We start from the raw sequence: 12,682 nt of genomic DNA on the forward strand, positions 1-12,682 counted from the left end.
CTGTCAACTTTAAACAATGTATCCTGCCTGATAGGGAAAACCCTGTCCACGAAACTTCATCTACATATGTCCAGGCAATATAAATGGACGTTCTGACTATAGATACCCTATCTGCCCAGTGACACTTCGTAAGGCAAATTTTGGTCTTCCATTTTTCTGATCAATTTTATGGGACAATGGGACATTAGGTTTGTTAGCGGTATGTTTTTATAAATATATCACTCTGTGTATAATGAATCTATATAATATATATGAGTTTCACTTTTTGAATTGAATTACTGAAATAAATTAACTTTTTGATGATATTCTAATTTTATGAGATGCACCTGCATATACTGTATATATTTATTTTTTTTTATTTACATCTCATCTCAGCTTTTGGGAATGTAGTAGTGAAAATATTGTGTACTGCAGTACAACGTGTGTTGAACAAATAGCACAGTAGCGTCCAGCTAGCAAATTAGAAAATGTAAGTTTCTTCTCTTTAAGCACAGAACAATCAACTCCAATCCCCACCATCCAATTTTTTTTTCTTTTCCTCACAAAATGTAACACATTAGACATACTTAAATTGGTAAGGTTTGAATGTGTATTCCCTTGGTTGGGGGAATGATAGTGTATGTCCTAACCTGCATCAGCTTATCTTGCAATAACTCATTACCATTTAGGAAATATACTTCAAAGCTGATTCCCCCCCCCCCCCCTGTTTTGACCAAGGTTGCCCCGTTTTGGACTTTGTTGTATCAAGACTATAATCCAGTCAGATACAAAGGATTAAAGAATATGGATCTATCCTATGCTGCCTACCTAGCCTGTGTTTGTAATCTCCCCTGTTCTCTTTTCCCATGTGTATTCACAGCTTGGACACCATTCTTTTCGGTGGTAGGCTTCTCAGAAGGCAGTGGATAAATATTCTGTAGGAGTCAACTGTGTGTATGTTCTGCTCATGTATTAGGGTTGCCTGGGGAGAATGGAAATTGTTTGAAGATAGTATGTGCAGAGCCTAGCAAGCAGTATAGCAAAGAGGTCCAGGTAACTCAGACAAGTACACTTATCTATTAAGGAATATAGCTTACCTGCTAGATATCGCAATTTTTTCTGGGATTTATTTTCTTCATCTCGCTGCCCTTCTAACCAAAGACCTTTAGCTGATAGTATCCTCTTTTAGCAGAAATTTTAGAGCAGTGTGTTTCAACTTTCCATTCACACTTTCCATGGTGTATACGAAAGCCCACTGCTGTCTTGCTCATACACATTGATGCATTATAGGGAGGTTTGCATAACACAGAGTTATGTAACCAGAGACTGCAGTGCTGCACAAATTCACCTTAAGAATCTTGTTAAATCTGGCTGCAAAAAATCATACAGTTACAGTATTTTCTGGGCAGCATTAGCAGTTTGATGATGGACTTGCTGCTTTTCAACTGAAAACATACACTATTTTACCAAAAGTATTGGCCTTTACATGCACATGAACTTTAATGGCATCCCAGACATAGTAGGGTTCAATATTGGGTGGGCCACCCTTTGCAGCTATAACAGCTTCAACTCTTCTGGAAAGGCTGTGTCTATGTGAATGTTTGACCATTTTACCAGAGTCACATTTGTGAGGTCAGGCACTAATGTGGACGAGAAGGCCCTGCCACTATGTGAATTAGGTAATGGTTGGAAAAATGATACAGGATTCTGAGAGCAGTCTGAGAAGCTGCTGCATGTGTTTTGTGAGCAGTGGGGACTGGGGGAGTCCTGTGTTCCTTGAGAAGTGGGAGAGCCCAGGGTGCTGGGAGAACACTATCTGGAGGCCAGGAGTGGGCCTGTACAGCGAGGTGCTGCAATAATAGGCTGAGTGAACCTGAAGAACCTGAGGTCTGGAAGACCAACACCAATAGCAGTGGAGCTACTGAAGTGTAGCCAAGTGGGCTAGTGTTTTATGTTACTTGTTTTGTGAAGCTGAAACCCCTGCATGAGCAACCTTGTAAATAATTTAATTTAATAGAAGTGGGCTTTCATGCCCTTAAAACACAGTGTGGACTGGCATGGACTTCACGAAAAAAAATGTACTAACCATTTTGCCAACCAACCCCCACATCAGAGAGAAAGAGAGAGTGAGAGATAGTGAGTATAAATTTTCATAAAACTTAAACATTTTGAGTTGACATAGTTTCTAATGAATTGCACTTTTATATGCATGTACCGTATATTTTTGACATCTTTCTTTGTTCCAACAATTTCCATAGTGCAGTCTCTGTTGCTGAGTTTCTCAGCAGTACTTCTGAAAAATGTTTGTCAGCCTTTCTCTATGTTGTTGAGCTCTCTTACACATCTACTTCCTGTGGCTGTGTCACCCACACCATTGTTATTATTTTTATTTTGCAATGCCTGTCTAAAATGTTCCTCTACTGTGGTTATTTTTGCCATGTCACTCTACATAAATACACGAGGAACAGTAGTTTTATGGCTTTGTTCTTGGTAGTCCACGTAGATAGACTTGAAAAAGTTATATACTGAATGCTTGTTAAAGTTTTATAAATGCCCAAATCTTCATACTTCCAAAATATATTCTGTGCAGAATGTTTATAGATTTATTTTTTGGTACAACACTTGTTTAGCTTTACAAAAAGTATTGCTATTTCCATTGTGGCACCTATGGATCACTAGAAGCAACTATATTACAAAGTCTTCATTAATGCAGATATTTCTGGTTTCCGATTCTGACAACAGAATTCGTATATTGCTGACATATAAATTGCTAGCTGATTGAGGATAAATTCCCATTAGATAAAGAAAAAGGTAGACGCTCTTTAAATGGCAGTTTTTTCTGATATTAGCAAACTAGCTTTAATTTCGCACATCTGTGCACCCAAAATGATAGTGATGCCCTAAAATAATTTGTACAAACCTAAGATGTAATTTAGTCTGATCTTTGCTGTATTTATATTGTTACCATGACTCTAACAGTCATTTTCAGGCTGTTTGAACATCCAATTTTTTTTTTAAATAAATACAGTATGTTGTTCTCTATTTAATGTATGCATAAATTTCCCTTTAATCTTTTTACTTACAAACAAAGGTTTCCAACGGAGGGGAAAATAAAGTCCAGGGAAATGAAAGTGAACTGGTAAACATGCAACCTGTGTGTATGTGTGTTTGGATTCAGGTTAATATGTGTGTATATGTTCCAGAGATGGAAGCGATACTAACGCATGTCATTTTAACTTCAGTCTTATACAGGCACAACTTGGATGTATTCCAGTTCAAGACTTTTCACTTACACAGGACATGGCAAAGATTTTCAGACATGGCATACGAGTAACTAAATGTATGCATTTTCTTTATGGGCTGCAAATATTCTGTAATCGAATACTTCATTAACCTGTTTTTATTACAATTGTAGATCTGTATGAGTTTCTTGCATTGCAAGAAAATAAATTCATTGCATGTCTGAATGCTTTAATCCTGGCTAAGTGCTTCAGATGTAAATTATGGGAAAATTCAACACACGTGTCTAAACAACTGGAAAAAATTGGTAGGTATAACTGAGACCTATTTCTTTTGCAAGATTGTCAACTGGTAGATGTAAATAGGCAGTCATATGAATACTGGCCCATTTGACTTAAATTGAGAAGAGATAGCATATTTTCACTTATTTGCTAGGTAAACAGGTGGGTAGCATAGCCATTCACTTTCCAGAAAGCCTCACTCCATGTTTATTTTCACTTTAGAAAGTTTGCTTGGGTCAAGCTGGCCCAAATGAACTATTTTCTTTAGTAATCGTGTTGGGTGCTGCCCCATTGTAAAAACTGTATGTAGCATTAGCTACATACAGTATGCAGTGCTGTGTTCTGGCAGCAGTACTGGGAGCGGTGGGTGGATGATGTCACAATCTACACCTCGGCCAATCTAAGGAAGCCTTGTATTCACTGATAACAATACTACCTCTGGTGAATGGCTGAGCAGCACTCGGCCCAACTTGATTTTGTTCTGGCAGCAGACGAGAACTCTCTGTACCACTGCCAGAACACAGTTCAATTGCTTGGTAACACAAATTGCTAATCAACCAATCACATGGCAGCAACTCAATGCATTTAGGCATCTAAACGTGGTGAAGACAACTTGCTGAAGTTCAAACCAAGCATCAGAATGAGGAAGAAAGGGGATTTAAGTGACTTTGAATGTGGTATGGTTGTTGGTGCCAGATGGGCTGGTCTGAGTATTTAAAAAACTGCTGATCTACTGGGATTTTCACTCATAATAATTTCTAGGGTCCGAAAAAGTCATTTAGAGTGATGAGACCAAAATTGAGCTTTTTGGCTACAACCATAAACACTACATTTGGAGAGGAGTCAACAAGGCCTATGATGAAAGGTACACCATTCCTACTGTGAAACATGGAGGTGGATCGCTGATGTTATGGGGATGTGTGAGCTACAAAAGGCATAGGAAATTTGGTCAAAATTGATGGAAAGATCAAAATTGAATGCAGTATGTTATCAAAAAATACTGGAGGAACATTTGCATTCATCAGCCAGGAAGCTGCGCATGGGACGTACTTGGACATTCCAACATGACAATGATCCAAAACACAAGGCCAAATCGACCTGTCATTGGCTACAGCAGAATAAAGTGAAGGTTCTGGAGTGGCCATCTCAGTCTCCTGACCTCAATATCATTGAGCCACTCTGGGGAGATCTCAAACGTGCAGTTCATGCAAGACAACCCAAGAATTTACAGGAACTGGAGGCTTCTTTTCAAGAGGAATGGACAGCTTTACCATCCGAGAAGAGCCTCATCCACAAATACCACAAAAGACTTCAAGCTGTCATTGATGTTAAAGGGGGCAATACACGGTATTAAGAACTGGGGTATGTAAACTTTTGGGTAGTTTCTGTGATTATGATTTAAAAAGAGTAAACACAGTGGATTTGATAATAAATGGCTTCAGCCAAACACTAACCATGAATAAAAGAAAAGTTTTTGTGTTATTATTCATTTACTGAAAAATGGCCAAAAAAATCATAAATTCTGCCAGGATATGTAAGCTTATGAGCACAACTGTGTGTGTATATACAATATCTTACAAAAGTGAGTACACCACTCACATTTTTGTAAATATTTTATTATATTTTTTCATGTGACAACACTGAAGAAATTACACTTTGCTACAATGTAAAGTAGTGAGTGTACAGCTTGTATAACAGTGTAAATTTTCCGTCCCCTCAAAATAACTCAACACACAGCCATTAATGTCTAAATTGCTGGCAACAAAAGTGAAAATGTCCAAATTGGGACCAAAGTGTCAATGTTTTGTGTGGCCACCATTATTTTCCAGCACTGCCTTAACCCTCTTGGGCATGGAGTTCACCGGAGCTTCACAGGTTGCCACTGAAATCCTCTTCCACTCCTCCATGATGACATCACGGAGCTGGTGGATGTTAGAGACCCTGTGCTCCTCCACCTTTCGTTTGAGGATGCCCCACAGATGCTCAATAGGGTTTAGGTCTGGAGACATGCTTGGCCAGTCCATCACCTTTACCCTCAGCTTCTTTAGCAAGGCAGTGGTTGTCTTGGAGGTGTGTTTGGGGTCGTTATCATGTTGGAATATTGCCCTGCGGCCCAGTCTCCAAAGGGATGGGATCATGCTCTGCCTTATGATGTCACAGTACATGTTGGCATTCATGGTTCCCTCAGTGGACTGTAGCTCCCCAGTGCCGGCAGCACTTATGCAGCCCCAGACCATGACACTCCCACCGCCATGCTTGACTGTAGGCAAGACACACTTGTCTTTGTACTCCTTACCTGGTTGCCGCCACACACGCTTGACAATATTTGAACCAAATAAGTTTATCTTGGTCTCATCAGACCATAGGCCATAGTTCCAGTAATCCATGTCCTTTGCTTGTCTTCAGCAAACTGCAGGCTTTCTTGTACGTCATCTTTAGAAGAGGCTTTCTTCTGGGACAACAGCCATGCAGTCCAATTTGATGCAGTATGCGGCGTATGGTCTGAGCACTGACAGACTGACCCCCCCACCCCTTCAACCTCTGCAGCAATGCTGGAAGCACTCATATGTCTATTTTCTAAAGACAACCTCTGGATATGACTCTGAGCACATGCACTCAACTACTTTGGTTGACCATGACGAGGCCTGTTCTGAGTGGAACCTGTCCTGTTAAACCGCTGTATGCTCTTGGCCACCATGCTGCAGCTCAGTTTCAGGGTCTTGGCAATCTTCTTATAGCCTAGGCCATCTTTATGTAGAACAGCAATTCTTTTTTTCAGATCCTCAGAGAGTTCTTTGCCATGAGGTGCCATGTTAAACTTCCAGTGACCAGTATGAGAGAGTGAGAGCGATAACACCAAATTTAACACACCTGCTCGCCATTCACACCTGATACCTTGTAACACTAACGAGTCACATGACACCAGGGAGGGAAAATGGCTAATTGGGCCCAATTTGGGCATTTTCACTTAGGGGTGTACTCACTTTTGTTGCCAGCAGTTTAGACATTAATGGCTGTGTGTTGAGTTATTTTGAGGGGACAGCAAATTTACACTGTTATACAAGCTGTACACTCACCACTTTACATTGTAGCAAAGTTTCATTTCTTCAGTGTTGTCACATGAAAAGATATAATAAAATATTTACAAAAATGTGAGTGGTGTACTCACTTTTGTGAGATACTATATATATATATATATTATAAGAAGGCCAGTATGGTGGCCTGAATTTTTGGGAGGAGCTCAAGGGGTATTTAAGCAGCCCACTCGCCCATGCTCTTTGTCGGTTCCAGTGCGCGATTCGTTACGTCATCAGGCCGACTTTTCAGCTTACTTCGTGTTCGTGAGTCTGCTGGGGCCGAATACAGTATGTTGCAGTTGCTTATTCGTGTTTTTTTTTTCGATCAAGTCTGGCTCACTGTCGCAGGTAGGAGTCGTTACTTTGCATTGTTCTTAACGTTGCTCCCCATTCATTGTAGCCCCATGCTGTGCATTTAGTTCCTGCAGCTGAACTTACGAATCGTTGGTACATGGCTTCTGTCCCGGTTTTACCAAACTAATGTTGTTTGTGGGCATCATGCACCGCGCCACACCTTCTACTACCTACACCCCCATCACAGAACGATATGAATTCAGTTGCATGGCGCTCTGACTCAGGTAGGATTCATTAATCTTGTTTTGTTATATTAATTCGTAGCCATTCGTTGTGTCCCCAGCGCCATGTGTTTAGTTCCCACAGTTGAATTTATGAATCCTTCGTAAATGCTTCTTCTCTCAGCTGTTTCACCAAATCAAATTTTAAATTCCTCGTGTACAGCGCCACGCCACACCTTTGATACTTTGCGCTCCCTCCACTATTCACGGTGAACTCACTCGCGTGACTGTCACAGGTAGGATTTGTTACTACACTTTCTATTTCATGTCCATTTGTTACCATTCGTTGTGTCCCCCATGTCATTCGTAAGGTTCCGATACAGAACTTATGGATCATACGGATGTTGTCCTTATCCCATATACTAGCCCGCTGAAGGTTACAATTAGCCCCCACATGCAATTTTCTCTATCTTCCTGTCCCGTCTGTCAAGGTCACCTCTGAGACAACCACCTGCTCCCCTTTTTTTTTTTTTTTAATTATTTTATTCTATGTCTTCTGCAGCGGGGACATGTGCAGTCCCTGCAACCACGTGTTCTACAGCATACTTTCTCACATAAGCACTGAGACCCTTGCAACCATGCAATATCGTCTCAAACAACCTCATACTCATCCAGACCCTTACAACCATGCAATATTGTCTTAGCAGTCAGACACTCATCCAGACCCTTGCAACCATGCAATATCGTCTCAGCAAACCTAACTGAGACCCTTGCAGCCACGCAATATCATCTCAGTAGCCTGACACCCATCGAGATCCTCGCAATCACAAAATATCTCTAAGCAAACCTGCATGAGGCCCTTGCTACCACGCAATATTACCTGTCTGTCTCTTACCTGGTCTGTGCTTCAGCCTTGAGGCTTGTACTCTTACACCCGCATGCTTAAGTAATCTTCCATCAGTGTGGCCCCACCCTAGCCTCAACAGGAACCACTATTTAACAACGTATTCTCCAAGCCTGCCTTGCCGTGCAATATTGTGTGTTTGGCTTCCTGTTTGCCATGTGCTCTAAGTTTGTCTCTGTTACCGATCTTGGAGTGTTCCCGACTATCCCTGTCTGCTTGTGACCCTGACCTTTGGCGTGTTATCGACTATCCCTGTTTGCCTGTGACCCTGACCTTTGGCGTGTTCTCTGTTATCCTTGTCTGCTAGTTGCCCCGACATTTGGCTACCTCCTTACTATCCCTTGCTGTCCTGGGCTGCTGTTTCCTCTCCATCCTCCTGTAGCCTACCGTGAGCGGGCGCTGGGAGACCCTGGGGGCCGCGACCTGGAGCCAGTCGCAGCCCAGTCCATCCTCACCACTAGAGGCTCTGGTGAACACCTGCTGGCTCTTAGACTCTGCGCCCTGGGGAATCTATGCTCTAACTCCCTGTGGGATCCGTGTTGGTGCTCCAGGGGACCTGCCTCCCTGAACCATCCCGAGTTCCATCCGCAACAGTCAGCCTTAGGGTCCACTATCTTAGAGGTGCACTCCTGACCCCAACGGGGTGCATCTGTCACCTGGACTCAGGTGACCTGACACTCATCTTCTCTATCTTTCCCTCAGGTCAGTCGAGTTCAGGTTTCCATCCTACACCAGTGTTGGTCGTTTTCTCCCCAGGTAAAAAAAAAACAAAAACATACAGTTCGCATCTCACCAGGGCCAGTCGCATGGCAGGGGTGGGTTACTTTATTTCAGGTATAGGAATATACATGTTACACTTGTGTCACCCTTACTACAGGTTTCTGGTCGACCCAGTCTCGATCCTTGCCAGGATCTCGCTAACTAGGGCACCAGCCAGGTGTGTAGTTCACAAATCTTTCTCCCAAAACCAAGTTTCAGTGCCCCACTTCATTCTCTATCCAATGCTACATCTCTTCGTAACGCTTGCACCCTCTTATTGTCTTACAGTCGGAGCCATGTCGCAGGCTGGCAGTGATGACCTCACATCTGCCCCTCTGTCACACTCTACGGGCTCAGAGAGTGGCAGCGCACAGTCCCTCCATGCATGGACCATTCCCAAGCTCATAGCTGAGCTTAGATGCAAGGGTATCTCCTACCCTGCTATGGCCAGGAAGGCAGAGCCCCTCAGGCTACTCTTCCCGCCGACAGCTACTGCAGGGCCCAGCACAGATCAAATGTCTCTGCAGTCCATCTATGGGGCCATCTGCCAGCTGTACTCCATGGTCTCCTCTCTGTCTGCAGCAGTTACAGATGTGCAGACCAGAATCGCAGCTCTCGAGGTCCACTCTCCCACTACCTTCCCTGACTCAGTTGCGGTGCTGGCATCCCCTCCTGCAGTCCACATATACTGTCCTCCCTGCTCACTTCGTCCCTGCCAACCTCAGGAAGGACATCTTGGATGTAAATCTAGCGTCTCTGCTAGATTTTCAGTGCACGATTTGGCCAACAACAGAGCATACGCCTGGGGGGACGTCTCAGTGGTCATCAAGCCGAAAGACCCCAGGCTCAGCCGTAAACTAACAGTCATCATATTCGCTTTGGCATTCGGGATGTTCAGGGATGTTGTCTGCTCAGCCACCCCCAGCAGGAGGGAAGAGTTGGACCTATATCTCCACTCCGTCACGGACTTAGGATACAAATATGGAGGGCATGCCTTTTACAACTACCACCGGTTGTTTTTGGCCAAGGCAGCTGCCAGACTTAAGTTCCAGGTCAAGACGGACTGGAGCATTTCTGACACAGAGCTGTTCTGCCGCCACTTTGCAGGCCTCCGCTCCCCGTTCTGTACTATTTGCCAGTTCGCTACCCACATGGTGAATTGGTGCTCTGAAGCAGGCACAAGGCGCCCCTTCTACCCCCCCTTCCTCCTCCGGCACTGGTCAGGGCTTTCCTAGCCCCCAGTCAGCCACGGGCAGTGGACAGACTAGGACAGGCTATCCTTTCTCTAGGGGGAGCCCCCATTTGAATCACGGCGAATGCTTCCATAGCCAGGGCAAGCTACTTCATATTTGCACAACATGCCATAAAGCTCACCCCAGGACCACCTGTCAACTGACACAGGAGGGAAAATCCTGACTAGGCCGGATAGATATTAGTTGGTTGGGGTTTATTTATTTATTTCAGGTACTTATATAGCGCCGTCAATTTACGCAGCGCTTTACATATACATTGTACATTCACATCAGTCCCTACCCTCAAGGGGCTTACAATCTAAGGTCCCTAACTCACATTCATACATACTAGGGACAATTTAGACAGGATCCAATTAACCTACCAGCATGTCTTTGGAGTGTGGGAGGAAACCGGAGTACCCGGAGGAAACCCACGCAGGCACAGGGAGAACATGCAAACTCCAAGCAGGTAGTGTCGTGGTTGGCATTCGAACCAGTGACCCTTCTTACTGCTAGGCAAGAGTGCTACCACTACACCACTGTGCCGCCCACGAGGGTTCTACCTCTACACACACCCCAACCCCTCACTGGCCATATTCTTGGTGCACGGCTTCACAGCAGGGTTCCACGCCAGCCTCATCACCTTACCCCTCTCTAGCCACGAGTGCAGGAACCTCCAGTCAGCAGCTATTGGCGAACAACCAATTGACTCTTTACTACAGACAGAACTGGATAAAGGCTTCATCATCCGCCCCTTCCCTCATTCACCTTTCCCAGTCTGGAGAGTCAGCCCTATTGGTCTTGTCAAGGGCAAGTTCTCTAATAAAGTCCGCTTAGTGTATGACTTGTCTGCTCCTCATTCTTCTCACATCCCGAGTCTGAACTCCCTGATTCCCTCTGAGGAATTTTCCCTCAAGTACGTCTCAGTTGATCTGGCCATCCAAGCCATCATTAGGATAGGTCCTGGCGCCTGGCTATCCATAGCAGACATCTCCGATGCGTTTAAACTCCTCCCTATCGAACCGTCCCTCTGGCGGTGGCACGGTATCAAGTGGAGGGAGTCTTACTACTTCGCCACCAAGTTGACCTTCGGGTCCAAAAGCAGCCCGTGGCTCTTCGACGCCTTTGCTCAGGCCCTCACATGGATTCTGTCTCACCAGGCCCACTGTCACACGGTCATCCACTACCTCGATGACTTCCTCCTGATCAAGCAACCAGGCTCACCCCCATCAGATCTAGATAAGTTGAGAATCGTGTTCAACAACCTCAACGTGCCCACAGCTGAGCACAATGTAGAAGGCCCGGCACATTCTATCACATTTCTAGGTGTCACTCTGGACACGCATGCCATGCAAGCTAGCCTGCCTCCCGACAATTTAGCCCGTATCAGAACATTATTCACGACTTCACCCTGTCACAAGGGTGCACCAGGAGACAGTTGCAATCCTTACTAGGGATGCTGAACTTCGCAGTGAGGATTATTCCTCAAGGACGGTCCTTTATATCACACCTTTTAGTCTCACACCAGTGAATGATCCAGACTGAGTTCTCAAACTAGACCAAGCAGCAGTAGCAGACCTAGCCATGTGGGACGAGTTCCTCACCAGCTGGAACGGCATTTTAATGTTCATCCCGGCAGTGTCAGCTCAGTCACCATAGGTGGTCATTGATGCTGCAGCCTTCATGGGCTTTGTGGCCATTTTCGTCCGCCACTGGTTCGTCGAACTTTGGCCCCCAGAAATCCTCTTAATCCCTGGATTCACCCAGTCATCATCTCTCTTCGAGCTGTATCCCATCGTGGCAGCTGCGCAGGTCTAGGGACATACTTGGAAAGGACAGACAGTGGGACATCAGGCCACGGCTGACATCATCAACAAAGGCAGATCCAAATCACTCCCCATCATGTCCTTTCTGCGCAGGTTCTTGCAGCTGTGACTCCTTCACCACTTTAATATCTTCTGCAAACATGTTCCAGGCAAATGCAATATCGCACCTGATGCGCTGTCCCATTTCAACTTTACTTTGTTTTTCCAGCAGGAGCCTGGAGCCGACCCAACGACTACTTCTGTCCTATCCTGGTCGTTGCTGACGATGGACTAAAGTCGCACCTCTCCAATGCAGCCCAGCTCATTAACTACTCCTTGGCACGCAGCACACTGAAGGCTTATCGCACAGATTGGAACACTTACCGCAAGTTTTTGGCCTCTTGCCCCGGGGCAGCGATAGGTGACGTTAGACACGTCCTAGTCTTCATATCATATTACCACACGCAGCTGGCCCTTTCTCACAATACCATCAGGCTATACCTGCATCCAGCATTTTCTGGATACATTTTCATATTCATGCATCCAGCATTTTCTGTCCTTACAGGACCCCAGTAAATTATCAGTATTCACAGCCCATGCAGTCAGGTCCCTCCTACGGGGCATACAGAAGCACCAGCTCGTAGCTAGTGGCAAACGCCTACCTATCACTAGTGCCATCTTCAGGGACATGTCTGAAATCCCTACTCGTTCTCTGTTTGGGGCTTTGCCCAGCCTAGTCATCTAAGCGGCCATCTACTTGGCCTTCTATGATTTCTTGTGGCCTAGTGCATTTACTGTTAACGGCACCAGCAGTCAGACACTGCCCCGACGCCACCTGACTCGCTTTCCGAATCATTACACTTTTCATCTTACAATCTACAAAAACCCAA

The 12,682-nt window shown here is 44.8% G+C and overlaps 1 protein-coding gene across 1 annotated transcript in view; it reads left to right on the forward strand.

Annotated features, from left to right (window-relative positions):
• Positions 1–12,682, forward strand: part of HFM1 (helicase for meiosis 1) — a 441,821-nt gene that overhangs the window by 320,496 nt on the left and 108,643 nt on the right. Inside the window, exons 21-23 of the mRNA XM_073592028.1 lie at positions 3,071–3,118; positions 3,222–3,319; positions 3,395–3,526. Coding sequence (XP_073448129.1) covers positions 3,071–3,118; positions 3,222–3,319; positions 3,395–3,526 — 278 coding nt within the window. The remainder of the gene's footprint in view (positions 1–3,070; positions 3,119–3,221; positions 3,320–3,394; positions 3,527–12,682) is intronic.

Source organism: Aquarana catesbeiana, linkage group LG07 (assembly GCF_042186555.1).
Source record: "Aquarana catesbeiana isolate 2022-GZ linkage group LG07, ASM4218655v1, whole genome shotgun sequence".
In the NCBI taxonomy this organism is placed as follows: Eukaryota; Metazoa; Chordata; class Amphibia; order Anura; family Ranidae; genus Aquarana; species Aquarana catesbeiana.